The following is a 27973-nucleotide window of genomic DNA, read 5'->3' as shown; positions in this document are numbered from 1 at the left end:
ATTGACGGAGAAAACACATACTTCCCCTTTAATATCTGTATTTGTGTAGACTCCACTAAGACCAATGAGATTTCAGGCTTTTGTGCATATTAGCACAATTTCAAGACAAAAACATAACCCTTCAGAGGCAACCGCTCTTAAAACTGCAGTTCTCTGAAATCTGAAACTATTAAAAAGTTAAAACTTTTCAGAGGTGGGTAGATTTTCTTTATGGACTGTAATAAACCACATATATTATTCTGGTCAATCTTTATATCATGTTTGCTTCATTATAAGCTACATTTACTGTTCCTTTAGAAATATCACCGTAGTAGATATTTCATTGCAAATGGCCTAAGGGTATCTACGATAGTATGAGCAAAATATACTTAAACTTCTTGGAAAATAAATTGCATCATTATTTGCTTTAAATACAAATAATTTTATAAAAATGTTAGGGAGATAAATCTAGAAATGGAGGGTGAGAGGCTCCATATTAACTTGGGCCTGATATTATTTTACCTTGTTTTGTAACTTACCTTTATAGCTTTAATTGCTGATTTTGTGATCTGGGTCATCTTTGCTTTGGAGATCGGTGGCTTGTATTCATTCAGAGAGTACAGCTGAAAAACATGGAAAAATATCGTAGTTTAATGTTTAAGTCAACTAAGTGTCTTTTGTATGTCATAAAAAAAACTTATATGCTGGATGGCTTTTATTTATATTTGTGAATTTATAATATATTTGTAGTCATATTGTCACAGTCTATTTACTGCTAAACAATTTAGGACACAAGAAATACAAACCTGAATATGATTTTAGTTTACATTTAATTAGGGCTGGGAATATATTCCAAAAAGAATCTATTTCTCAATTGTGAACTGGCGATAGGAATCGAGAATCGACTCGAAACATTGGAATCAACTCCAAAGCTGGAATTGATTCCTTTCGGAGAATCCGGTTGATATTTTCTGACTTATTTTTTGTGTTTAAGATAAGATAAAATATACTTTATTGTCCCACATTGAAACCCATGTCAATCTTTGTTTCTAAATGCTGCCTTTTCCCTATAATGCAATCCTTTAGATCTGTAGTTATATTTGGTTATTGTTCAGGTGCATAATAAAAAAACATTTGTGAGTACACCATCCACACAGAAGTTTATACAGCTCGTTATCGTTTATGTCATCACATCAATATCTTTATCATTACAAATATCCCAGTCTGAGCAAAGGAAGCATCCTTTCATTCAACATTGATGTAAACTTCCGACCACACAGTCACTGTTTTCACATGTGGTTTGCTGCGTTTGAGCATGGATTTATATGTTGGAATAAGTTGGATGGTATTGTGGTCAGAATTGGCCAGAGGGGGTTTAGGTCTGGCCACATAGGCCTTTTTGATGTATCCATAGCACTTATCTAGGGTTCTATTAACCTGTGTTTCGCATATTGTTCGAACTCAGGCAGTGACAAAAACAGGGGTGTCCAGTGTACGCTGTAATTGTTGATGAACGCAGCCTACAATGGCAGCTGATGCTCTTACTGCATTCCCACTGGGAGAAATGTAAACAGCACAAACAATCTCCCTCAGGAGGTAAAATGGTCTCAAACTCATCCTGAAAACCTCAACATCAGGGCAGCAGATTATTTCCCTAATTGTGTACTATTTGCGCCAGTTATTATTCACATACACACCCATGTATGCGCCACCCCGTTTTTTTCTTCTGTCTGCTGGCACAAGCGAGAACATCTCGACTTCAAGAGCAGTGAAGTACTGGGAGTATATTGGTTTAGCCAGGTCTCCGTAAAAACCATAAAACTTGGTGTGGTACTCGAAACATGCTTTGGTGTTAGCACGGAGGTTAGGTTGCAGACTCACACATTTAGCCTCATAGTGATCTTGCATTGCACAGTATCATAGAAGGCAAGGTCAGTTTCCTCGTCGTCTTAGACGCTACTGTATTCAGTCTCACCTGCCTCTTTTCCGCGACCGCCTGTAGTGTTCAAGTTGCAGACTCACACATTCAGGCAGGTCCAAGACGAGAGCGAAGTGCAAGCAATGCATCTCGGGTGTAACTGATGCCCACAGTTAATGTTTGGCATGGTGGAAAGAGTCCCCATACGATAAGCGCTTAGCAAACTAATTGAATGATCATGGCCATGTTAACCTTAGCACATTTTCGCAGCATTAAGCAAAGCTGCAGGACTTATCAAAAACGATATCAACAACAAACGAACCAACAAATGCAGCAGACCACGAGCCCGGGTCACAAGCAGAGCCACCTTGACCCTTGAACTACTACACATTTCAGAAGCCTAACAGCACTAATATAATTTACAAAAGAATTATAAAACGGCTGCATCTTAAAGATCATCAACCTGACTCCGAGTCTTTTGTAGTCCGTCATCATCAGTAAATCTGCTCCGTTTGTTCATCTGTATTTGCTATCACACAAGCACTTCAACATAACTGCTTTTCAGACCTGTATTGTTTGCCTGTAATTTTTACTTTGGATTAAAATAACATGCCAAATTTGTGACAGTAAATTGGCAAACAATAACAACTTCCCCGATGTTACAACACTTATCTGCAACAAGGAGATGGCAGAGTTGAGTCAGCTTCCCAGATCACATCAATAAATCAATATGTTAAAGTCTAAACGATTAATATGCTGCACTTATAAAAGTGAGAATGTAATGCTTCTCTACTCGTTCTGGACATTTTTTTACAGTGTTTTAAAACCTTATACACTTTTTTTTTTATTAGCCTACATTTTACACAATTTTACATTAAAATTATTTTATGAAATCAAATAAAAAAAAAATAAGTTTTAAATACATTATATGAAATAAACATGTACAACGACCTAGATTTTAAATAAAACTGAATGACAAGCATTGCAGTCTCTAGGCACGATCATGATTTCAAGCTCAATTACACTTCTTAGCGCTTGATGCATATGGAGAGCGCTAGATGACTCAAGGAAGTGTAATAATCGAGCTTGAAATAATGATCGCTAAGAAAATTGATGATATCAAGATTTATAGTGATAAAGGAATTATATTATGGTCTCTTCTCACCAAAAACCAACTGGGTCGCTTCAGAAGACATTGATTAAACCACTGAAGTCGTATGGATTTCTTTTATGCTGCCTTTAAATGTTTTTTTGGAGCTTCAAAGTTTTGGTCACTATTCACTTGTATTGTTTGGAGTGGACAAACAGGGATTAGATCTCATTTAAAATATATATTTATTTTTGTTCTGCAGAAGATATATATATATATATTCTGTTTAACATCAACCGGTCCATTAAACAGTGAATGAAACATCAACACACATTACTGATAACTAATGTTCAATAACGCAGCATAGGATCTATCTGAACCAGTCAAGACGCAGAGTGAAGTCTAATAACAACCGGAATAATCACCAGCTCGGCTGCTCGCTTGTTGCTAACGATAAGCAAGTCGAAAGTAAAACACAAAGCCTGTGCATCAAAATCTAGCCAGATAATCTAGGCAGCATTTTCGGCATCATAGGGTCGTTCTGAAGCAGCAGCCTTTTTCGGTAAAGATAGTTTGTAGTTTGAAATTCAGATTTTGATTGGCTTTAAACCAGCTATGCGCTGTAGTAGACATGTAAATAATGTTGCATGTTATTTTTCCTGATTATCAGGAGGGCTTTCATATATCAGGACCCTTAGCATTATTATACATTATATTCAGCATTATATACAGTTTAATATAGTACAATCATCTGTAAACCCTGTGCAAATTCACTTTCATGCGGAAAAGTCTCACAGACTAACATGCGCTTACAGGAGCAGGAGAAAGCACTTTAAAACCCGGCACACCTTGACTGTTGAGACTTCAGTCTGACATCTATGAAAGCTGCACAATTGATTACATGGAAACTGAAATCGTGGTATGATGTTGGACAGTTTAACCCAAATGATTGCACTCCCTTTCTCCATTGTGATTGGTTTAATTGATGTGGATGTGCGCGCTCGCATGCTCAGAGTTAGGACTGCACGATAATAGCAAAAATCATAATTGTTGATTACTGCTCTTTATATTGTAATTGCGATTATTAATGCCGATTACAATTTTTAATTACCGAGACATCACAAAGTGAGCAACCATGTGGTTCTTCTGAATAGCAGATTTCAATGGTGGATATGAGCTGCGCTCCAGTTTCTTTTAAGCATCTTTTAAGCATTATATTGTACTGTATTGTATTTTATAGTGAAATAATGTTTGTTATGGTAAGGCATATGAAAATGATTGTAAATTGATATCCATGGTATAGAATAAATTGAATTATTGGTAAATTACTGGTTATATTATTAGTCCACATACAGTAAATATTATTGCATATTCAATATTCAAACTTATTAACAGCTGATTTAAATAGTCCAAGTTACTTGGACGATTTAAATCAGCTGTTAATAAGTTTCAGTAAGCCCTTTCTTGGAAAGACGGGACCATTCATCCCATTAGATCTTCAATGGTGATCTTGTTCACGTAAGATCATCTTTAGATCATTTTTGGCCTCAGTGGTTGCACTTTGGAAATTAAAAAGTCATTTGCGATCAGTTTGTGCGATTCATGAAAATGTTAAATCTACCAATAGCAACTGTGTGGCAAATGGGTCTTATTAGAACAGACGTGATAACAATGAAGGGATTCCTGAAATATGCTATTCATGTCATATTCTTTATGTTGGCTACACCTCCAAACACACTTAGAACAGTGTGACAGGGCGGAGGGCGGGGTCGTGATTATACACACCCGGTCCCTTATCAGACTAATTAAGCCTCCGAGAGGGATAAAGGCCGATTGCGGACGGTGGTGCGACGAGAGAGAGATCGTTTACGGACATGTCCGTCATGTGTGTGTTTGTCTTTTAAGTTAATCGTTAAAATATTTTTATATCGCCAGGCTGGTTCTTGCCGCCTCCTTTCCATTGAACTGCTTTACACTGGTGCCAAAACCCCGGAAGGAGGGAGGGATACGCCGTAGTAGAGCTCTCGCCACTACCATCCACCCCAACGGAGTAGGCACGGCGGGGAGAAGGTGCTCCTAACCGTGCGCCTGGAGCAGTCAGGGCTGCTGCCAGGGGCGGAGGAGTCCCCTTCTGGCCACTGAAACACGGCGGGCTCTGAGACCGCCGACCACGAGCGGGGAGGGGCTCGCTGCCGACCGCCTGGTGCGGGAGACCCCTTCTGTTCCCAGAGAACGCGGTTGTGCGTTCCTTCAGCCAGGGGCTGGAGGACTGCCTCCGATCTGCCCGGAGAGGCGCGGCTGTCATCCGTTAGAGGGTGGAAGAGTGGCCGAGGAACAAGCTACTGCATATCGAAAAACTGTTTTTTTTTTCATCTCTCACTGCCGATCCGCGTTGGCCTTTTCCCTCTTGTTTCAATTTTACAGTGTTCTTTTGGGGGGTACTACACTGTTACAGGAAGGCTCCCCTGCCTGAGAGAACGAGGGAGGAAAGTGACAGGGCGGAGGGCGAGGCCGTGTCGTGATTCTACACACCCGGTCCCTTATCAGGCTAATTAAGCTTCAGAGAGGGATAAAGGCCGATTGCGGACGTTGGTGCGATGAGAGAGAGATCGTTTATGGACATATCTGTCGTGTGTGTGTGTTTGTCTTTTGTTTAAGTTAATCATTAAAATATTTATATCCCCTGGCCGTTTCTCGCTACCTTCTTTCCATTGAACTGCTTTACAAACAGTTAAGCTGAATTATTTTATTGCTATTTTGTACAAATCAAATTCACATTGGCCTACTCATTAACATGACAAAACCAAACTGTTATTACATTTTTAATAAACTGTACACAGAAATCGAACAACACGACAAACTCTCCCATTACAATGACTGCTGTTACTCACTGCAGGTTTACACTGTTTGAGATCTGCATTTCGACGCGAGTGCAGTGCCGCACCACACAACGTTCTGCACTCTCGCAAATGCTCTCATTAAAAACAAAGCTGTCGAATCAGCATAACAACTAAATTATTTACACCGAGTCTGTGCCTTGATTAGAACAGGATCGCTTTAGTATTGTCGTGTTGCTCATTTGCAGTGTATTTAACCATCTACGTTCAAAGCGAGCGGTGCAATATGCGATGAATCTAAAATAATTAAAAAGTGCTTTTCGCTCTTGTTCTACAGCTTATTTTTGAGTGTCAGGTGATGTTTCTTCAGTATTATTTGTCGTGTGCTGCACGAACAGAGCAAGAACATAAAGCAAGCAGTGACTGGTTAGAATACTCAAACCAAAAACACATTGTAAATAGAAACCATTGACGCAACAGGAGCAGACTTAAATTGAACGCTGTAATTGTCAATTTTCAAGATTACATAATCGTGGCAGCCGTAATCGTAATTAGTTTTTCGATTAATAGCCCTCCTCGGTATAACTGAGACTCGCTTGTGGTAAAAAGTTTTGCGAAATACACGGCTGATTTTGAATTCATAACATGTTTACATTATAAAACAATAAATAGCAGTAAAATGTAAGTGATGTGCTGAGAGAAACAACTCTTGCACATCAAATGCACAAGCACTCTGTCAATGCACTTAATGCAGCAACCGCTCCAAATTAAACTGTATGATTATTATGATCATCTTTGAGGTGTTTATAAAGGGCTCTCGAGCGCAGGACAACTTGGGTCCTGTTTTTTCTCCATAATTTTCAAACGAGTTTCATCATGCTACACATTTTCACTGGGCTGTAAAGTGATGTCCCTGAAGGAGCTGTTTTAGATAAGAGTCTGATTTGGGAAAACTTTCACAATCACATTTGGTCACGTTTGATAACTAATCACAAGTTCTAAAAACTGACCATATTCACAGGTCACAGTACGCTCAAAAATACCTTGATGATTTGTATTTTTTCACATATCAGTTTTTGTCTCTTAACCATTTTTTTGAGTTCTGGAGTAAACAGTTTCCCCAAAAAAATTTAAAAAATACATTTTTATAGGCTTTGAGAGGTCACAATCTTGAAACACGTAATTATGATAGAAAAAAACTCTAGTTTTACACAATTGTATTTGTGAAAACGCTCACAGATTGAAAATCCTCAGTTTGATGGTTTCATGCATATTGGCATTTTGAATCATTCATAAACTAAGCCATAAAACCAATAAACTTCTACAAAATGACCAACTAGACCATCCAGATGTGATTTTTTTTCAGTTTGTCATTTAACCTTTTTTTGAATCCTTGAGTCAACAGTTTACCTGAAAAATCAGAGTTATAAGATTAGTGTTGTAATTGCTCTGTTTTAGTCTTCCCCATTCATTTCCTATGGTGGGTAAAAAATTACCTGGTACACCACGAGATACATCTTTATTTCATCAATAATTAAAGTTAATATAATATGGGAGCGTGCCATGTAAATAAACACAAACTCCAAAACTGTCATTCTCTGTTCGGTCCGAGCCGCTTCGACCAGTCAAGGAAGAGACCAAATCTGACCAGGAGTCGATACCGTGAGAGATTTAAAGTTCCGCCTGCTGATGCGCACTGTAACACAGAGACACTCATCTCTCACCCCCACTGTCTGCAACTTGCACCGGCACATCCTGCTGGATATTTTCATCATTACAGCTGAAACAACTTAAAATACTCCGTCATTTTGGGGCATACAGATAAGTGTAAGACATCATTAGAGACTATAAAGGGTCTACTTTTATTTGTGTACACTCACAATAACAACAAAACCTTGTGCTTTTGTAAAATAAAGAAAATAAAAAGGGTGAGCTTTCAGCTGTCTCTGTGTTCACGAGCATATATCTGAAACACGTCACAAAAATGAATTGAAACTCTGCAAATACTTATCACACAAACATGAAACATATGTTTAAAGAAAGCTTAAGATTTCTACTTTTAAATAAAACAATTCAAATTTAAAACAAATATTCTCCTGCAATGTAATCTGTATGAAACAAAGCGCTGTACATTTTTTACAGGCTTAGCTCATTACAGATAATGTGATCCCACCCACCAGCAGAGCGCGCAATTCATAAGCTAATGTGCTGAGATGATCAAGGGAAATGGTACACGCCCCCGACAGTGCTTTGACAGAGGTTTGATGTAAACAATTCATTCATTTTACTGCACGTTTGTAGCGATACACATGCGATAGGAAGGAAGAGTTAACATTTTCCTCAGAAGAAGAGCGGGACTCTGATGAACGTTTGTATTTTGAAGAGAGACTTGATCCAACCAAGGACACAATTTTGGACTAGTAAGTCATTTAGTTTTCATTAGCTGACATGCTATTTTATATAAACATGTACATATTTTACTAGTGGGACTGTTTCCAGACTTGCCAGCCAGGATTCAGAGTATTGACATTTGAAAAATGTCCTAATAAGCAAGTTTTAGTTACATTTAAATGCTGTTTCGGCTAAAGCAGGTATTTAAATTGTATGCTGTATGATATAAATATAATATGTAATATGATATAAGATTATATGAATGTTTAAAATGTATTTGATCTAGTGTTTATGCTGCCTCATCATCAACGCTTGTGCTTGCAAATATGTGTTCAGGTTAAATGAGTAAAACACACTTAAATATGCCCATATTTGAAAATCAGCATATTATAATGATTTCTGAAGGATCATGTGACACTGAAGACTGCAGCAATGATGCTGAAAATTCTACTTTGATCACAAATTGCATTTTACAATATATTCAAATAGAAAATTGTTCTTTTAAATTGTAAATTGAGTTCACACAATGTTTTTACTGTATTTTGGATCAAATAAATGTAGTCTTGGTGAGCAGAAGAGACTTCTAAAACTTTTTTAAGGTAGTATAGGTATAAAATTAAGTCTTTATGTAAAGATGTAACTTATGTAACTTCTTTTAACTTAAAACTTGATTTTGATCATTAAGTCTCTTCACATTCATTCTGTCATACTCCTCATTGATAGTCCCAGGGGAGGGGTCTTTGTGTCCTCAGGTGTGAATTATCTCAATATTCATGTGAATTACCTCAATATTCATGATAGTTCACGCCTCCTCGCATATGAGCTTTCAACACAAAAATTGTCTTACAAAAGTTAAATTACTATATTGTTTTGTATGAATGAGTGATCAGGATGGTTTTCACATCATTTTGTAGCAAAAACTCTTGGCTACAAGATCCAGTTCTCAAAAGTCTTGTGGACAAATGGTTAGTATGTGTTAAAATGGCCTTAAACCACGCATAAACGTTTTCTAAAAAATGCAAACATGTACACACATGTTGCTCACATATTATTGTAGCCCAGTTTGTGCTGAGTACAGTGTTATCAGACTTTAGCCATTAATGTGTTTTTAAGTAACTGAAAAAAAGCACTATTCGTTATGGTCTCGTAAACAATTAGTATGTTCTTATCTATTGATCTATTATATTTAGGTGTAATACTGAGAAAATAACAAGTTTGCAGTAGTGCAAATATATTATTTAATTTTGTAAAAACATTTTAATTTGAAACCATTTTATTTATAGTTGTTGCTAGTTTGTATGTTTGAGTAGAGAAATACACATTTCAGCATCATCAGTCATTTGTGCATTTTCCTTGATAACCAAGCAAGTTGACTCATGATACCATTTGTTTATTATATCTCAATATTAACCTCAATAATCGCAATATGACTTTTTTCCCCAAATCGTGCAGCCCTAAGTTGTCACATGGCCTAAACTCATTGAATCCAGGCAAATGTAGGAAAAGTTACAAGCCTTGGCCCACCGAGATGGATAATATTTTTTGAACCAATACCAGTTTTGTAAAGACTATTTAGACTTTTTAGGATTTTGTGTTCTCTTCTTTTTTGGGGAATTCATAAAAATGTGCAATGTGCAAATGTGATTCAATAGCGTGATAAATATCGATATCGAATTATATGAAAAAGAATATCGTGATAATATTTTTTCCATATCGCCCAGCCCTAGATAAAGATTTTTTTTTCAATACTCTCATGTCAGGGGGCCTGACTACTACACCTGGAGTCAAACGTTCGAATGCAGAGCGTGCTGAGTGACTCCAGTCAGGCTTCCTAAGCAACCAATTGGCCTGGTTGCTAGGGTGGGTAGAGTCACGTTGGGTTAACCTCCTCGTGGTCGCAATAATGTGGTTTTCACTCGCGGTGGGGTGAGTGGCGAGTTGTGCGAAGATGATGCAGAGAGTAGCGCAAGCCTCCACATGCACTACGTCTCCAAGGTAACAAGCTCAACAAGCCATGTGTTAAGATGCGCGGATTGACATCTCAGACGCAACTGAGATTCGTCCTCTGCCACCAGGATTGAGGCGAGTCACTACGCCACCACGAGGACTTAAGAGCACATTAGGAATTGCGCATTCCAAATTGGGGAGAAAAGGGAAAAAAATCTAAACAAATTCAAATAAATAATCTCATGTCAGCCACATCCGTACGCATTTCCGTTAGGTGATGAAGCAACCGCATTACATTAATTTGACTTTATGAGCGCTAAATATGCTTTTCATGTGGGACATGGATGTGTATGGGGTCTTTGAAGCCAAATGATGCTCTGCTATCTGTGAGGCATGCGCATGTGTCAACCGGGCTTCCCACAAAACGTAAGCTCCTTTTACAGGATCTGTGCGAGCACATCAACCGGGCACTCCTTAAAATGTGAGCTCTCGGAACAAAAACAGAGCGGCTCACATGCACGATTAATTTGGGCTTCCATTGATATCGCTGCGCATGTGACCCATTTGAATTTTACGTGAGAATTTGCCATTTTAAATTACCATGGTTCAACCATGTGAAACATCTTGACAACAACGACATTCTGAACAGCACTAACGAGGGAAAGAGAAACACCTGCTCAGCTCCAGCATCAGTTACAAGACTCCACACATCTACACAAACACCCTTACTAACATTTATTCTTAATAACAGTTAACCATAACAGAATTTTTAATTGTGGAAGTTGTAGCCAAGAAAACCGTGAACAGCACGGATAGTTGGAAACAAATCATGGATATGTATTTTTAATTGTACAAAGATGAAAATTTCATCAAATGAGTGACGATCACTTGTGTGATTTTATTTTTTATATTATTTATCTGAATAATTATTTTCAACATCTGAAATACCTTATTTTGTTATGAATGTCTCAATGTGTATAGAGTCAGTTGAATCAAATAGTCTAATTATATTTTGGTTGCATTTGAAGGCAAAACAAATATGTAATTGATTGTGTAAAACAGGCACATATGGTAATATCGATCGCAATAGTATCGTGGCAGATTTTGAAGTATCTGCAAATATCGGATCGCAGGCCAAGAGAATTGATTCAAGATCATATTGTGATAAAACGCTTGATTTACACCCCTACCATCTTTTATTACTTTTTTGGCTTACATCCTTGATTTTTCACAATGCCAATCAGCATGAAGCCATTAAAAGGACTCAAATCTGAAAGTTTTAACAAATTAAGTTGTGTGTGGAACTAGTGTTTATCCACCATAATTATCATGTTTCCAGAATGTGACCTCTCAAATCCTATAACACCAATTTTTCAGATAAACTGTTGACTTAAATACTCAAACAAGGGCTAAGAGACAAATCATGATGGTCTATTTAAACCTAGTGTTGTCATTTTGTAGAATTCTAAGAAAGGAATTGTTTTTTTCAGCTTATTTAATCATATTCCACATATTCATAATTCATATTCCACAATACCAATATGCAAAAAGTCATCAAAATCTGTCAAATAGATCTGTGAAAGATTTCACAGATAAAATGGCCTCCCGAGGCCTAAATAATATTTATTCTGATGAATTGTGGAATCAGAAACTTAAACCATTAGTTAACTGATATTAACTGAACTGTGAAGGTCATTTTGAACCAACTGTGACCCATCTAGATTTCATTTTTTAAAACGATAAGCTAAACCCCCATTACTTTTTTGGCTTATATCCTTAATTTTTTCACAATGCCAATATGCATTAAGCAATCAAACCGAGTCAAATCAATCTGTGAACAAAATCACAAATCAGACTGGTCAAGATGAGTTTTTCAGTCTTCTTAGGTGTTCAACTTTTGAAGGCATTTGCATTAGATTTTGAATTGTCCAATTTAAACGACCGATTGCAGAGCGGAGGATGATGTCATCTAAATTCACAAATCAGGAAGAATAGCGTGCAACATTATTTACATGTCTACTACAGCGCATAGCTGGTTTATTGCCAATCAAAGTGTGAATTTCAAACCGCAAACTATCTTTACCGCGGTGTCTTTTTGTGCTGACTCGGAACGCGCATGATTATGCCCAAAACCGCTGCAGACTCGGTCCGGGCCTGTGATGTCCTAAGTGGGCAGCTCGCTAGGTTTGAAACACTAAATGTGTTGCGAAAAACGTTACTGCGTTTCCTACTAGAACTTCTAAACTGAAGGTTTTGTGCAATAAAAAGCCAATCCGTTACTACATTATTCTACATTTTGGCTGGCTGGCTGGCTGGCTAGCTAGCTGACCAGCTTTGTCAACATTTTTTCTTCTAGATAACGAGCAAGTAACACCACTAATCGGCGGATATGTGACTCGTTTAGTCTTCAAAGCGTTACTCGAAAGATCAAACGAGTCATTCGGACGTTTAAAAAAATGCAATCTTGTAATTATGTAAGTGATATGTGGCCTGCACCACGAAACCGGCTCGCTTACGACGGCGGCCTACACTCGAATCGATTGTTTCTACATTCACACAAATAAATAGCAAACAAACCTCGCCGTTAAATGCCTTGACGGCCTCCATCGTGTAGTTTTGGGGTCTGTTCTTTCGAACAGAATTGAAACGCTGAACCTGTTCGTCCTTACAGCCGACTTGGCGCACGCATGTCCCGAAATTAACGATGGTCGAGACAGAGAAAGACGCCAATATGGCTGACAGCGTGAAGACAAACACAGACCGAATCAGCATTGAGTCGACTCCCCCAGGCAGGAAGAGTCAATAGTCAGCGGGTTTAATGAACAATGGATGATTCCTGACGATTCCCGTTGACGGTTTTGATCATATCATGTCGAGGCTTACCAGATTATTTTTCAGCGATGCTTTAAGATTTCTTCATTATGTTTTCAACAATACATGAACCAATTTTATTTTCGTTCGTTATTTTCGTCCATTTGAGTTTGAAAGAGTCGATTCTAAGGATTCAAAGAATCTGATTTACAATTTATTTACTTTATTTACTTATTCATCTATCTGTCTACATACAAATAAATAAAACCATAATTAAAATAAATGCTCTTTAGACAGCAGTAATTTCAAGTGGCTTTTTATTTGTTTGTTACCGTAAATGCATTGACGTTTTGGTTTTGGGAACTACCTGCAGAGGGCGCTCAGCGCTCGGAAATGTATTTAATAAATAGCATTCGAATCTCAGGAAGGTTTCAGGCTTATTCTAGATACATTTTCACTAAATACACATTTCAAAGATATAGGGAAAACATTAGACAATGATATACAACTAAACCCAATTTTAGTAGCCTATGAGAAACGATCAAAAAAACATTCCTGCAACCGCAAATAATTGTGATTGGTCCATCATCATCCGCGCTGTAAAAGGTAACAAATAACGTGACAGCTTCGTCCCTCGCTTTCCAAGTAGAGGTAAACGTGATGATGCTATTATTCTGTTACACAGCATTAATTAATATTTTATCATAATATAAATGTAAGAGTTATACCAGGGGTATTATTATATAGGTGGAAATAAAAATAACAGCGTTTTAAAGGAATACTCCGGGTTCAAAACAAATTAAGCTCAATTGACAGCATTTGAGGCATAACATACAGGCTTATTATTAAAAAAAAATAAGCACTTACACTTACAATAGAAGTGAATAGTCAGAGACTATTTAGCAGAGACGAAACACTGTTTTTTATTTAAATGAATGGGATAAATTGGAACGCCCAACGGTTAAACGAATGTAGAAAGAAAGTCCCACAGGTGATACAGACGATGCCTGTCAATCAACTCGCACATGCGCATTAGCAAGACAAACTGAGAAAATCTAAATTTTTAGCATAATCCGAGGGAAAGAAGCACAATTTATTAAACCAGTGTTGTCAGATTTTACTGCTGATTTGAAATGTGTTCTCTGATCTCATTCTTGATCAACCGTTTTGGAGATTTCGGTCTTTCCCCTTTCAAGTCGAAGGGAGCTGCACTTGTTCATATTGAAAATAGCCGCCCGGGAGCGTTTTAAGAAAGGACGCCAAGTGGACTGTCCTGTGCCCAGTCTTCCTCAAAATACACACTCAAACGTAGCTTTTACAGGCGGTGTGTTGACAAGTCACGATAACGAAGTAGTAAAATTGCATAACTTTATTCGAATAAGGTAAGTGATGTATCACATTAAAATCATGTTAAGTTTAATGTTTACAACTTGTGGCTATCCTTTTGAAACAATGCATAGCCAATTTTAACGGTCATGGATTTGTCCCCATTGACTTCTATTGTACTGCAAGTGACAATTTTTCACGATTTTCTTTTAAATATACAATGTTGAAATATATATATATATATATATATATATATATATATATATATATAGTGTGTGTGTGTGTGTGTGTGTGTGTATTTCTGTTAAAGGGCCCATTAAAGCATCTATAACCAAGCCAAATTCATTGTCTTTGTGAACACAAATGGCCAGTAAAATTATTTTATTTTATAAACATTGGTACGAATGTTTTTCCACCACCAAATTGTGAACAAATATCTCTAATTCCACTTTTCATTCAAGTTGTTCAAGACTAAATGATAAAAAAAAATAATGATTAAAAAAAAAAAAAAAAGTCAAACGTTCATATCAGGGGCTAATTATAAACATTTATAACAAGAAGTATGTATAACTACAATATTATTAGTAATTCTTGAACACATGAGCTAGGTGACAGACATTCATGAAATCCAGGGTCAACCTGTGCAGAAAGTTTCAAAAAGGGCAGTAGACATCTTGACTGACAGGCTGGGGACTCATTATTGTATTGTGTGAACATGTTTCACACAGTATGCATATGCACGTGCACAACAATGAGCAAAATTTGTGGGGGGGTTTAGGTACATAATTTTGGCAATACAACTCTTGAACAATTCTTGTGCAGTATAACACCCTTGTTCCAGCTAATTGTTTTTTATTTTAATCTTCCATAATCATGCATTTTCAACTAGTTTTAACTTTTAATGCTTTCTTTACATTGTAAGCTTTAACATGAAAAAAAATTATGTTTTGTGCGCATTATTGGTGATGGTGTCTAATAGACTGCATAGCATAATTAAAGCTTCACTGTGGTAGGCTTCCATATGTCATATGATACATCACTAAACATGTGTTAATAAGTTCAAAATGTATAATTTTCTAATAAAATGACAATTTAAATTTGATTAAATATAAGTACCATGTACATCAGATTTATATCTAAAAGTTGTATTGACTGAAATGTTTGTGAAATTTACTCACTTTAATCAATATTACGTTATTAATATTAAGTAGATTAATATTGTTCAAACTGTGCAAAAAAACTTGCAATATAAAAATGAATAAATCTATCTTACTAGTATTGTTTTTATAATTCTTCTCAAACCTTTGTAATTCAAAAATAGCAAGCTGCTTAACAATATAGTGGCATCAAACGTTTAATTAATAAATGTATCTAAACAGATCTATTTACAATCCAATAAAAAATAAAAATGGAAACATACAGGCTGGATATAATCACCACTTCAAGTTACTGCCAGGTTAATTCCATTTGTGCTGTACGTAAAGAGTTATCAACAATAAAAAAATCATATAATTAAATCTTGAATTTATATTTGGTTTTCCATGACATCTTAAAAGGCTCAAATGAATGTGACTTGACAGAAGTGAGACCTCACACATTTTAAACAGGTGTGCTTTAGAAACAATTATCTTACTGACCAACCAATTAGTAACAGACTGGTTTGACATTAGTAAAAAAAAAAAAAAAAAAAAAAAATGGTAGTCTTAGTTTTAAAACAAATAAGACTTCATGACAGGGTTTTATTTCTTACATCAAAAACTGAAAAAAATAAAAAAATAAAATCACTCAATTCTTGCAGTGTGTATGTTGTGACATAGTTACAAATATGACAAAGACTGAGGACTATTTTCAGTGTCTATACACAAGTTTCTGTTGAAGGGGGCACAGCTGAGGTACCAGCACCCTCCAGGGGCTGATCATGCAGGGGGTGGCTAAGAACGATTTCCTGTAGCAGGACAGTGTTGTTTTCTTTCCACGCCCTCAATTTACTTGCAGTGAGAGAAGGGTCAGCCAGTATCTGCTCCAATGTCAGTAGATCTGCCTCTTTAGCCTAAATCAAACGGAGAATAATTTGTTTATTTCAATTTACATTTACAAATGTTTTTCCAACGAGAAGGGTGGTAAATGTTCAATATATACTGTATATGATGTTATTTAATGATAGCAGAAGATGAACACACACATTTGCTGAAATTAAATGAATGTTTTTTTTAACAAAATACATTTTCACAAAATTCACAAAAAAATATGTTAGTTGGCCAAGCAGACACAATTATTGGGTGATATCAACAATTTCAAATTATAAAGGGCAATAAAACGAAGTGGAAGGCTCATTGCTGACTTAGATAATTAAAAAACATTGTAATTATCGATTTGTTTCTTATACCAACCTATGGTTTGCTTCAGAAGACATTAATTGATTGTGACGAGGAAGAGGGTGTATACTTGCGTACTTACGGTGTATAATGTATTCTTTACAATTTAACAGAACCTACCTCTAATTAGTGCTATAAGGAGCATGTCACTGTCACAGAAATATGCCTGACATTCAATTAGGACACAGTTAATGCGCAAAAGAAAATAAATCCATATTTCTATTCCTCTAATTCATTGCATACAGCCCATTTACACAACCAACTTCTTATGTTATCAATACTATAAAGGAAATTGAATATATAATAGGAAGCAGATGTTACAATAACCAAAGAAGAACCTTCAAATTAAAATGGCACTTGACCCAGCCCATTAGCGCTTTGCACACACGATTTCGCCAACCCACTTGCGCCTAGACTTAGCGCATACTTGCACAAAAATACCAAAACTTCATGGCCATGCCTACTGATTTTGCATGCATGATGTATTGCATAGTGCTGTGCTTAAGACACACGACTCTTAAAATAAGGCCCTCAATCTCTAATACGGTTACTGAGAGGAAACGTCTCACCTTAAGAGTGCTGTTGAGGGTTCTGATGACATGTATTTTTTCATTGAGTGCCTGGTTTTTGCAACGCTTTACAAAGGAGGCTCGTAATTCCCCTTTTGATGATGGCTTCCGCTCACCTGTTGGAGATAGGCTGGCCCTTTTCAAATGCAAATATAATTTTTCCATCTCATCATCAGTTCCTTCCTGTCCATCAAGAACTGTAAAAATAATTATACAGTACATTAGCACTTAAAAACTTAAGGTCTTGGGAATATAAACCAAAGCATTAAACTTCGTGTGAGTTTTTATCAATAGATTTATAACAAAGATTCTCAATACACTACATGGCCAAAAGTTTGTGGACACCCCTTCTAATTAACAGGTTTGGCTAGGCCAGGGGTGTCAAACACCTGGAGGTCCACAGCCCTGCAGAGTTTAGTTCCAGCCCTGCTCCAAAATGCATCATGTCATCTTCAAGCACTCCTCAAGACCTTGATTAGCTGCTTCAGGTGTGTTTAATTAGGGTTGAAGCTAAAATCTGCTGGAGTGTCGCCTTCCAAGAACTGAATTTGACACCCCTGGGCTAGGCCCTTAAATTCCAGTGAAGATGAACCTCAATGCTATGACATACACAGATGTTCTAGACTAAAGAAATTTGCTTCCAACTTTGTTGCAACAGTTTTATTAAGGTGTTTTTTTTTTTTTTTTTTTGCTCCAGCATGACAATTGCTGGAGTTCCATCCACATATTCCTATGCACATTTTGGGATATGGCATAAAAAATGCTGGACTGAAATATCAAGATGCAACTAAAGTTTACATTAAAAAAATGTATACGCTCCCATAAGGTGGATAAATTGTTTGGTAACACATGTGGTAAGAAGATATGCGCATACCGAACACATTTACCGAATATATTCCTATACAGTTTATATAGGAATATACTGTAGATGCGCATCAAAAAAGTTGTGTGATTTTGCCTCAAGCCATGTGAATACATAATTTCGCTCCGAGAATATCATTAAAATCAACGCATAGCTTCTCAAATGTTGCTTTGGTTATTTTGATATGCCAAAACCTGTCATCAGAAAGAATGGTACCATTACCTCCCAAAACTGTCTGACATGTTTTCACTCCCAGTATAAGGCATCTGTCAGAACGTATTTTGTGTGCACTCTAAACAGCAAGTAGGAATTTACTTAATTTAATTAAAGAGCTACAGTAGCTTCAATTTACTTTTCCATTTGCACCAATTTCCCCAAAAGTGATGGTTTTGCTCTCTTAAAGAGAGTGTAAGCTGTAGTGAGGACCAACTCTTTATTTACACCAATAGTTTTGAAATTAAATGCTCAAGCACAATTAAGTGAGTTTTTTTGGGTGTCCACATACTTTTGGCCATATAGTACTGTACTACTACCATTTAATTAATGGTCATGTCTTGGACTAAGCAATCTGTTTGAATACATTTGTAAAATGTGTTCCCAACTTGCTCACTCTCGTGTCTGGAGTCATTTGAGGTCAACTGCATTTCTGGTTCCCCTGGTTTTGTGGGTATCTCCATAGGTGCTGTACTCGATGAACATGCAAGAGGTTCTTGAGATGGAGCAGTGGCTTCACTGCATTGTGAGGCCTCCATTGTTATGGGACTGATTGTATGGATGACAGCAGAGCAGACCACTGTTTCCCCAGCAGTAGGGGTGGACTGGGAGACGAGGTCTAACCAAGACTGTCTATGTTTGGTCAGAGAGGAGACCGAGCTGTGGGAGGTCATCGTACTCACGGGGGAAGAGAGGGTACCAGTGGCTTCGCTGGGAACAGGGGAGGAATATGGAGGAGGAAGGCTACCCTAATGGAAAAGAGGCATTAGTTTCACAACTCTGTAAAGTCAGCCTGGTGTAGATTTATTTAGACCAGAATTCAAGTATAGCTCTTCTAGAACAGGGGTTTTCAAATTGGGGTCCGGAGACCCAAGAGGGTGCTAGGTGGTACATGGAAAATTCCAGATAAAAGACAAAAGCGTTCATAAATGTAAAAAGTAAACATTTATAAAGTAAATTTGCCATTATTGACATTTCAGTTTAAACGGAAATGTTTCTCTTCAGGTTAATTGGGTAAATTATTGGCTAGAAAAAAAGATATGCTGTCAACGTGCTACAAATAGGCTATATATTTTCCAGATAATTAGGGATGCAACAAAATATTTTTTTTTTACAAAAAACTATAGGGCGATACCAATATTTTGGCACTTTATTTGGTCATCAGATCACTGTTTTTCTTAGGAATTATGCTTTAAAAAAAAATAGGTTAAAAAAAAGCTGTTCTTACATAAAATATTTCCATTGGTTATGGATTGGATCTGTTGAACACATGATAGGCCAACATTTTAAGAGCTCCACAATGAAAGATAAATCCAAGATAAAAAATATAGCTGCTAGCAGCAATTATTGGGGGCCAAGCACATATGGAAAAATGATAAAAATAATCTGATTTGACAGGAAAGATCTAGTGAAACCTTAACTCAAACCTTAACTGCCTTCAAAGAGCTAACGGCATATTCACTGTTCTCTTACAAAGTCATTCATGTTTTATTGTAGGTAAATGTAATATTTAAACCACCTCAGCTGCAAGTTTAAAGTGAATACATAACTGAGATTTAAATCAGAGTTTAAAGTAATGGAGCAACAGGATAAAAGTCATTTCAGATTTAGAGTGAAATTTAAATCAGGATCAAAACGATGGTTTAAATGCAACCCTGAAAATTTTAGATAAGTTTAAAATTTGGTGCAATAGAATTATCAGATAAACCTTGATTTAATCTAAATTTAACATTAATCCTGGTTGGTGCACAGTAATGTATCTTCTGAATGATATGACATATCAAAATTCTTTGGATACATTTTTGTCAGGAGGGCCTGTAAATTATGTATACCAAGTTTCATGTCAGTCAAACGGCCTAGGACGAGTTTTAAAAAGTAGTTTTTTTCAAATATATCAAAACTGAAGAAAAAGTTTCAATTAAACAAATGATTTGGGGGCACTGGTGGATTTAGAGAAGCTACAAATGTTTATGGTAGCCCATACGGTTCCGGAGTTATGAGCAAAAACACAACTTGGCTAATTATAGCCCCACCATGTGGTCGATTGTAACAAAATTTGATACGTGTCTTCGTGTAGATACCCTGCTTGTGTATAGTAATTTCCATAACCCATGGACATCCCAATACGAGTTATAAGGTTCCATTTCTTCCTTTGGCAGCCATTTTCATTCATTTGTTGAACCTATTTTTTAAGAATATGTTAGCATTTAAACCAAATAAGATACACATTTAATTTGAACCTTGTCACTCAAACGGCTGCAAAGTTACAGATTTTAGTTTTAGCGCCCCTTAGGGGTGGAATAGTATGAAAATGTACTGACATCTAAACATCCTGTTGTTGTGTACAGAGTTTTGTTACGTTTGGAGTTTGCGATGAGTAGATATTGATCAATTACTGATCAATTACTGAAATTGCGTTAAACCCAAGTAATTTTATCGTTAATATTTTCGGAACGATTTAACGTTTCAAAATTATTTTCAATATTTTTGTCAGGGGGATCTGTAGATGATGTACACCTAATTTTGTGCTGATCGGACTAACGGTCTAGGAGGAGTTTGGAAAATTAATAAAAAAAATGAAAAAAAAAAAAAAAATGCCAGAAAACAATTATAGACGGAAATTAAATCGGAGATATACAGGAAAAATCATTTTGATTCTAGCCCTTATAGTTGCAGAGATATGAGCCAAAATGTAAACGTGTTTATTATAGTGCCACCTAGGGTCAAGATGGGTGTGCCTGATTAGTGGGGGATCTGATGCCCAGATACATTTAGGGCAGAAAAATAGATAACAAGAAAAAGAAGAAAATCAGTAAAATTACATTACTGTTCCGGCAGCTTCGCTGCTTGGCCCCCTAATAAAATTACATTGTATATAAAGTTGAAGTCAGAAGTGTACATACACTTAGGTTGAATTAGTTAAAACACATTTTTTAAACACTCCACAGATTTAATATTAGTAAACTATAGTTCTGGCAAGTCGTTTAGGTCATCTGCTTTGTGCATGATATGATAATTTCTTCCAACAATTGTTTACATACAGATTGTTCACTTTACATTGACTATCACAATTCCAGTGGGTCAGAAGTTTACATACACCAAGTTAACTGTGCCTTTCAGCAGCTTTGAAAATTCCTGATAATGATGGCAAGCATTTAGACAATTAGCCATTTAGCTTCTGATAGGAGGTGTACTGAACTGGTGGTGTACCTATGGATGTATTTTAAGGCCTACCTTCAAACTTAGTGCCTCTTTTCACGACAACATGAAGACTTTCACCCACTGTTGCTCTTGTGCATATGGTCGTGTGACAAAGTGATTTGATTTAATTTTGATTTACATCAAAATATACAGCGACCCTTAAATATTTTAGGAGGGGTCCCTCCCAAGGTGATTTTCATATTTGGGGTCATTGGCATCAAAGCATTGGAGATCTCCTGTTCTAGAACATGGATTCTCAACTGGTTTTGCTTCAAGAACAAATTTAACATTGGAGACTCAACATAATACCAAAATTGTTTATGGTACAGAAGTAAACAAAAATGTCTTAAAAATCCAATATTGAAATGTATTCTCTTTTACCATGGACTGCATGGGCCCAACAATATGCAACATTTATTTCAGGACTGAATTGGCAATTTTTTCAAAAGCAAAAACAACTTGTTTGAGCCATTTCATTGGTTTTGTCAATTATATTTTATGTTATTAAATTAATTTAAAATCAAATCTACAAGGCCCACAGATTACACACATCATTTGTGCTTGTCATCGTTAGGACAATGGCTCAAAACCGAAGAGGAATTTTTTTTATCATGCTCTAAGTAGCAAAAACAAGCAATGTTTCTCCTTGCTGCATGAACTTTTGTATTTAATGTGGTCCAGGATGCATTTTAGTTTTCCTTGCAATGTTTTGTTCACAGTTTTCATGGATGCCATGCAACCTCACTATTAAAAGCTGATAAGTCTATTTATTTTGCCATCCTAACAATACATAATTATATGGTTAGTCGCATTTTATTATTTGCATTTAGCATTGTTTGTTCCCTGCTATCCGACACCCTATCAGGACAGATCTGCAATCCATTTTTGGGTCACGACCCACCAGTCAAGAACCCCTGCTCTAGACCATAATGTGACAATATTTAGAAACTTGAAGTTAGTAAATAATTTATAAGCATGATATACACTGATCAAAACTGGGAACTTACCTGGTGTGCAGTGCTTGAAGGACCATTCATACTTGCTCCACCTTGGGTGTTCTCATAGTATGGTGGAGGAGGTGTGTCAGTGGACTCTGCTTCCTCATGATCACTGGCCTCACTGTAACATTCTGGGAAGGAAAAACACAAAAAATTACTCAAACCCATCTGGCACCAACAATCATGCCACAGGCCAAATCAATGAGATAAAAATGTTTTCCCCATTCCGATGGTTGATGTGAACATTAACTGAAGCTCCTGACCCATATCTGCACGATTGGCTACATATATATATATATATACACATACATACACACACACACCCGGTCAAAAGTTTTGAAATACTTCACTGAAATGTTTCTCATGATCTTAAAAATCTTTTGATCTGAAGGCATATGATTAAATGATTGAAAATAGTTTCGTAGACAGAAATATAATTGTGCCAACATATTCATTTATTTCATTATAAAACTAAAATGTAATAAATAAAACGTTCTTGAAATTGACCAAGACCAAATAATAAAGAAAAGCAGTCAATTAAGTTCCCAACATACTGTAGATGGGAACTCCTTCAAATCTGTTTGAAAAGCATCACAGTGTGATGCCTCAAGAAGTTGGTTGAGAAAATGTCAAGAGTACATTTCAGCAAATTCTAGGCAAAGGGTGACTACTTTGAAGATGCTAAAGTATAACACAATTTGGATTTATTTTGGATTTAGTTTAAGTCACAACATAATTCCCATAGTTCCATTTATGTTATTCCATAGTTTTGATGACTATTATATTTGTATTTTTTTTTTTTTCACATTTTAGAATAATAGTAAAGAATGAGTAAGTGTTTCAAAACCTTTGACCGGTAGTGTATATGAATGTTGACTTCCAAAAAAATTTAAAAAAATAAAAAAAATTAAAAATTATTATATAATATATATATATAATATATATATATATATATATATATATATATATATATATATATATATATATATATATATATATATATATATATATATATATATATATTAAAATTATTATGCTACAAATGCTGTTAATGGAGTTGAAAGTGTACTTTATCACTGTACATTTCTATTTTCTTTAAAAAAAAAAAAAAAAGTTAACTGTCAATGTCACAAATTTGCTTGCATCAAAACAAATATACGTGATGGTCTAAAAAGCAGAGTACGTAAGATTGTGCACAATTTCTACAATAGGTCACTAATTAAATATAAGCAAATCTGTGACAATGACCATGCTACTGTAGCTCCTTTGTACAAAAGGTGAGATTTATTTGCTTAATTTGTATTTGTTTTTTTTGTACTGGATAAAAACATTTTGCACCCGACTGTATGAATATTTTAAAAGTGCTGCATACAATAACTAACCAGCTATATGACCTTCGGGTTCATACTGAATAGATGCCAGACCAAGTTTATTCAGCCATCTGAAAACACAAGACATCAGAACAAGTCAATGATAACTACACATGATAATAAGACCTTTAGATATTCATATTAATAATTATATTCTATTATTGACAATATCAATAGTTTACAGTGCCAGAAATTAACTTTTATGTGCACCCTGGATTAGATTTTTAAAGGGATAGTTGTCCCATAAATTAAAATTCTCTATTTACTCACCCTAATGATATCCCAGACGTGTATGATTTTCTTTCTTCACCAGAACACATTTGAAGAAAAATAGAAAATCATCTTGCTCAGTATGTCCTTAAAATGCAAGTGAATTGCGATTTCTCTTTTAAAATCACAGACAGTCAGCATAAATGTCATTGATACGACATGATAAGTTATTTCTTCTAAAGCGATATGATAGCTTTTGGTATGAAAAAAGATAAATATTTAAGTACTTTATAACTATAATCCAATGCTTCAGGAGAAGGTGGAGCCCAAGCAATCTCTCATGTGACATTCACATTGCCATGGATACCGAGGTAATCTCACACTCTCCACTCGGTTGAGACATCCAGGATGCACCATTGTTAAAAACAGATAATAACTGATCTAGATCAAAATCAACAAAGCTACTGTACAGAATTCCTCCTCCTCACTTTTAAACAGCGCTGCTTTTCCAGCTGTGACGCACGTGTGTCAGTTCTCCCATGTTTCAAATGCCAATGCGATTACATCACACATGTGTACCGCTGCCGACCAGAAGTATGATTTAGAGTAGAAAAAAGTACTTTCTGCACCAAAAGCGATACTATCACTTTAGAAGACATGAATTTAACAGCTGGAGTCTTGACATTTATGCTGACTCTGTGATTTTTGAAACTCAAAATAGCTTTTAACTCTTTCCCTGCCAGCGTTTTTTAAAAAAGTTGCCAGCCACCGCCAGGGTTTTGGACGATTTTCGCTAAACTTTAATGGCCCGCAGAATATTTTCTTCCATGAATATATGAAGATGCTATATATCAAAATAAAGATCTGGGCCTCTGCTTTTAGGCAAAAAAAACGATTTTATTTTATCTTCATTTGTTCTTTTTTTATTGCGACTTGAACAGAGGTAGGTTTTGTCAAAAAACAACATTTCAGACAAAAAGCTGAGAAAAAGGCATGTTTATGTCTGATATTTTGAGCTTCTCATACTCCATTTCTTCATGTTTGAGACGATCGCAGTCTGTTTCTTTGATCAAAGAGTTGCGTACTCTTTCAAAACATGCGCAGGGGTCTTGCTTACCGTATAACACCTAAAACACGGAAACCCGGAAAATTCCGTGTTTGGCGGGGAAAGGGTTAAGGACCTACTGAGCAGAGATATTTTTTTTATTTTTCATCAAATGTGTTCTGGTGAAGAAAAAGTCATACACACCTGGAATATCATGAGGGTGAGTAAATAATGAGAGAATTTTTATTTTTGGGTGAATTATCCCTTTAAGGGCATTTTTTTTCCCTTTATTATTCCGTTTCCCTTTATCATTACTATAAAACATAAAATGTCTAATTTGTTTATGTCAAATACCTCTATATAATCAATTCATTAATACACATTCTCAAAATTGAAAACGTATTACATCTTACCCTAAGAATTAAATCAAAACATACACATTATGTCATTAATTATGAGTTTATCTAGGACTATAATAAAATGTTAAGAACTATATCAGACGTTACAAATGGAAAACAGAAATAATTACAAGAGTAATTTTTGACCCCATATCTAGAATGTTGGGCAAATTAATTTTTACTGTAAATGCAATTGACAGTACTACTACAAAAATACATTTTCAGTCAGTGGTTTAAATTTCGTATGTCAGTTGACTTACAGGTTCATGTCCTCATTGCTCTCAGCTGCAAAGTAAAACATCATGACTTTGGGGTGGCAAACTTTGATCGCACTGTGTGAAACAAAGATAAAAAAAATAGTGTAAGAAAAATTATGAAAGGTTTTGCAGTTGTTCAGCTCAAAAATATTTTGTTATTACCATAATGACATCAATGTGAAACCAGTAGAGGAAATACTGTAGCCAAACAATGTTCAGTTTGCATGTGGATAACAAGTAGCAATCCATTAAAATATGCTTACATTAAAGCTAAAATTAACAGACATAAAAATGCCACTTACTATTTTTTCTTACATTCATATGCCCTGTCAATGACAAAATCAGTCAAGTTGATGAAGCCCTCTGCTTTTTCTGCCTGAAAAAAAGAGAGGGAAAAAATTACAGCAAAAATCTAGTTTTACAAAGTTGCTCTGAATTTTCTTAAGGCACACAATTGCACATTCCATATTAGGCATTTGGGGGCAAATTAAAAGTAACAGTCAGTATCTGGTGTGGCCACCAGCTTCATTAAGTACTGCAGTGCATCTCCTCCTCATAGACTGCACCAGATTTACCAGTTCTTGCTGTGAGATGTTACCCCATTCTTCCACCAAGGCACTTGCAAGTTCCCAGACATTTCTGGGGGGAATGGCCCTAGCCCTCACCCTCCGATCCAACAGGTCTCAGACATGCTCAAGGGGATTGAGATCCAGGATCTTCGCTGGCCATGGCAGAACACTGACATTCCTTTCTTGAAGGAAATCACGCACAGAACGAGCAGTATGGCTGGTGGTGTCATGCTGGAGAATTGTGTCAGGATGAGCCTGCAGGAAGAGTACCACATGAGGGAGGATGTCTTCCCTGTAAAGCACAGCGTTGATATTGCCTGCAATGACAACAAGCTCAGTCCGATGAAGCTGTGACACTCCGCCCCAGACCATGACGGACCCTCCACCTCCAAATCGATCGCGCTCCAGAGTACCGGCCTCGGTGTAACATTCATTCATTCGATGATAAACGCGAGTCCGACCATCATCCCTGGTGAGACAAAACCGTGACTCGTCAGTGATGGGCACTTTTTGCCAGTCCTGTCTGATCCAGCGAAGGTGGGTTTGTGTTCATAGGCGACGTTGTTGCCGGTGATGTCTGGTAAGGACCTGCCTTACAACAGGCCTACAAGCCCTCAGCCCAGCATCCCTCAACCTATTGCGGACAGTCAGAGCGCTGATGGAGGGACTGTGCATTCCTGGTGTAACTCGGGCATTTGTTGTTGCCATCCTGTACCTGTCCCGCAGGTATGATATTCGGATGTACCGATACTGTGCAGGTGTTTTTACATGTGCTCTGCAACTGCAAGGACGATCAGCTGTCCTTCATGTCTCCCAGTAGTGCTGTCTAATGCTGCGTTCACACCGGACGCGAATAGCGCGTCAGGCGCGAGTGATTTCAATGTTAAATCAATGCAAAGACGCGTTACGCGCGTAAAAAATTCCTGCGGCGCGAATGAGGCGTAGAGCGCGGCGCGGTATAAGCAAATACGATGAATGGTGCATTTTGTGCATTCACGCGTTTGACGCGAATTCGCCGTCTGCCGCCCGAGTTGAAAAATCTGAACTTTGACGTCAATTCGCGCCGCGTTAACCAATCAGGAGCCTAGCTGCCTGCTGTCACTCAGGAGGTAAAGTGACGTAAACTTTCATTATTATTGTAATGTAAAGACAACCAACATTAGTGTCTGGACAGTGTTGAATAAGGAAAAAAACACAGGACAGGTTAATTACTTTTGGAGGCTGGCTCCATTTATCATCAAAACAAAAATAAATAAATAATTTAACCTGATATACTACCATGGAAAACCTGACATTTTTAAAAAGTCTCAACTTAATAAATGTGCATGTTGTGGACCTGACATCCTGGAACTGGGGCTGACAACCTGGGAAAAAAATCCAAAATATAATAATAATGGACTATTTTTAGATAGTTTAGCTCTTTATAGGTTTGTGGGTGGCTCTTAAAAGAGCCGTTGTGGGGAAGTCATGAGGAGGACTTCAAACGCTACTCCGTCGGCTGCCATGGTACTGCTCCCTCCGCCGAGAAGTGTGCCATGAAGACATCCCTCACCCGGAGTGCCTCTCTGGAGGAGTTGTTGGCCGCAACCCGACCCAGACCTGGCAGT

At 36.7% G+C, this 27973-nt stretch overlaps 2 protein-coding genes across 5 annotated transcripts in view; both read right to left on the bottom strand.

The window, feature by feature from the left end:
* Positions 1-12907, bottom strand: part of scaf8 (SR-related CTD-associated factor 8) — a 61135-nt gene extending 48228 nt beyond the window's left edge. Inside the window, exons 1-2 of one of the 3 annotated variants that reach the window (XM_052154138.1) lie at positions 12740-12907; positions 519-602 (exon numbers count right to left, since the gene is read on the bottom strand). In XM_052154138.1, the coding sequence (XP_052010098.1) occupies positions 519-602; positions 12740-12769 (114 nt within the window). In that variant the 5' untranslated portion in view covers positions 12770-12907. Of the gene's footprint in view, positions 1-518; positions 603-12739 lie in introns of those variants that run through there. The other 2 variants (XM_052154139.1, XM_052154140.1) reach the window with 2 other exon arrangements.
* A 1679-nt stretch (positions 12908-14586) lies between these two features.
* Positions 14587-27973, bottom strand: part of LOC127662626 (connector enhancer of kinase suppressor of ras 3-like) — a 114719-nt gene continuing 101332 nt past the window's right edge. Inside the window, exons 19-25 of one of the 2 annotated variants that reach the window (XM_052153902.1) lie at positions 26100-26173; positions 25801-25872; positions 23900-23958; positions 22527-22648; positions 18716-19067; positions 17244-17440; positions 14587-16349 (exon numbers count right to left, since the gene is read on the bottom strand). In XM_052153902.1, the coding sequence (XP_052009862.1) occupies positions 16155-16349; positions 17244-17440; positions 18716-19067; positions 22527-22648; positions 23900-23958; positions 25801-25872; positions 26100-26173 (1071 nt within the window). In that variant the 3' untranslated portion in view covers positions 14587-16154. The remainder of the gene's footprint in view (positions 16350-17243; positions 17441-18715; positions 19068-22526; positions 22649-23899; positions 23959-25800; positions 25873-26099; positions 26174-27973) is intronic. The other variant, XM_052153903.1, reaches the window with a different exon arrangement.

The sequence above is a fragment of the Xyrauchen texanus genome, chromosome 22 (assembly GCF_025860055.1).
Source record: "Xyrauchen texanus isolate HMW12.3.18 chromosome 22, RBS_HiC_50CHRs, whole genome shotgun sequence".
Taxonomy (NCBI): Eukaryota; Metazoa; Chordata; class Actinopteri; order Cypriniformes; family Catostomidae; genus Xyrauchen; species Xyrauchen texanus.
Note: the sequence above shows the minus strand (reverse complement) of the source record. Positions and strands in the feature narration are given on the sequence as shown.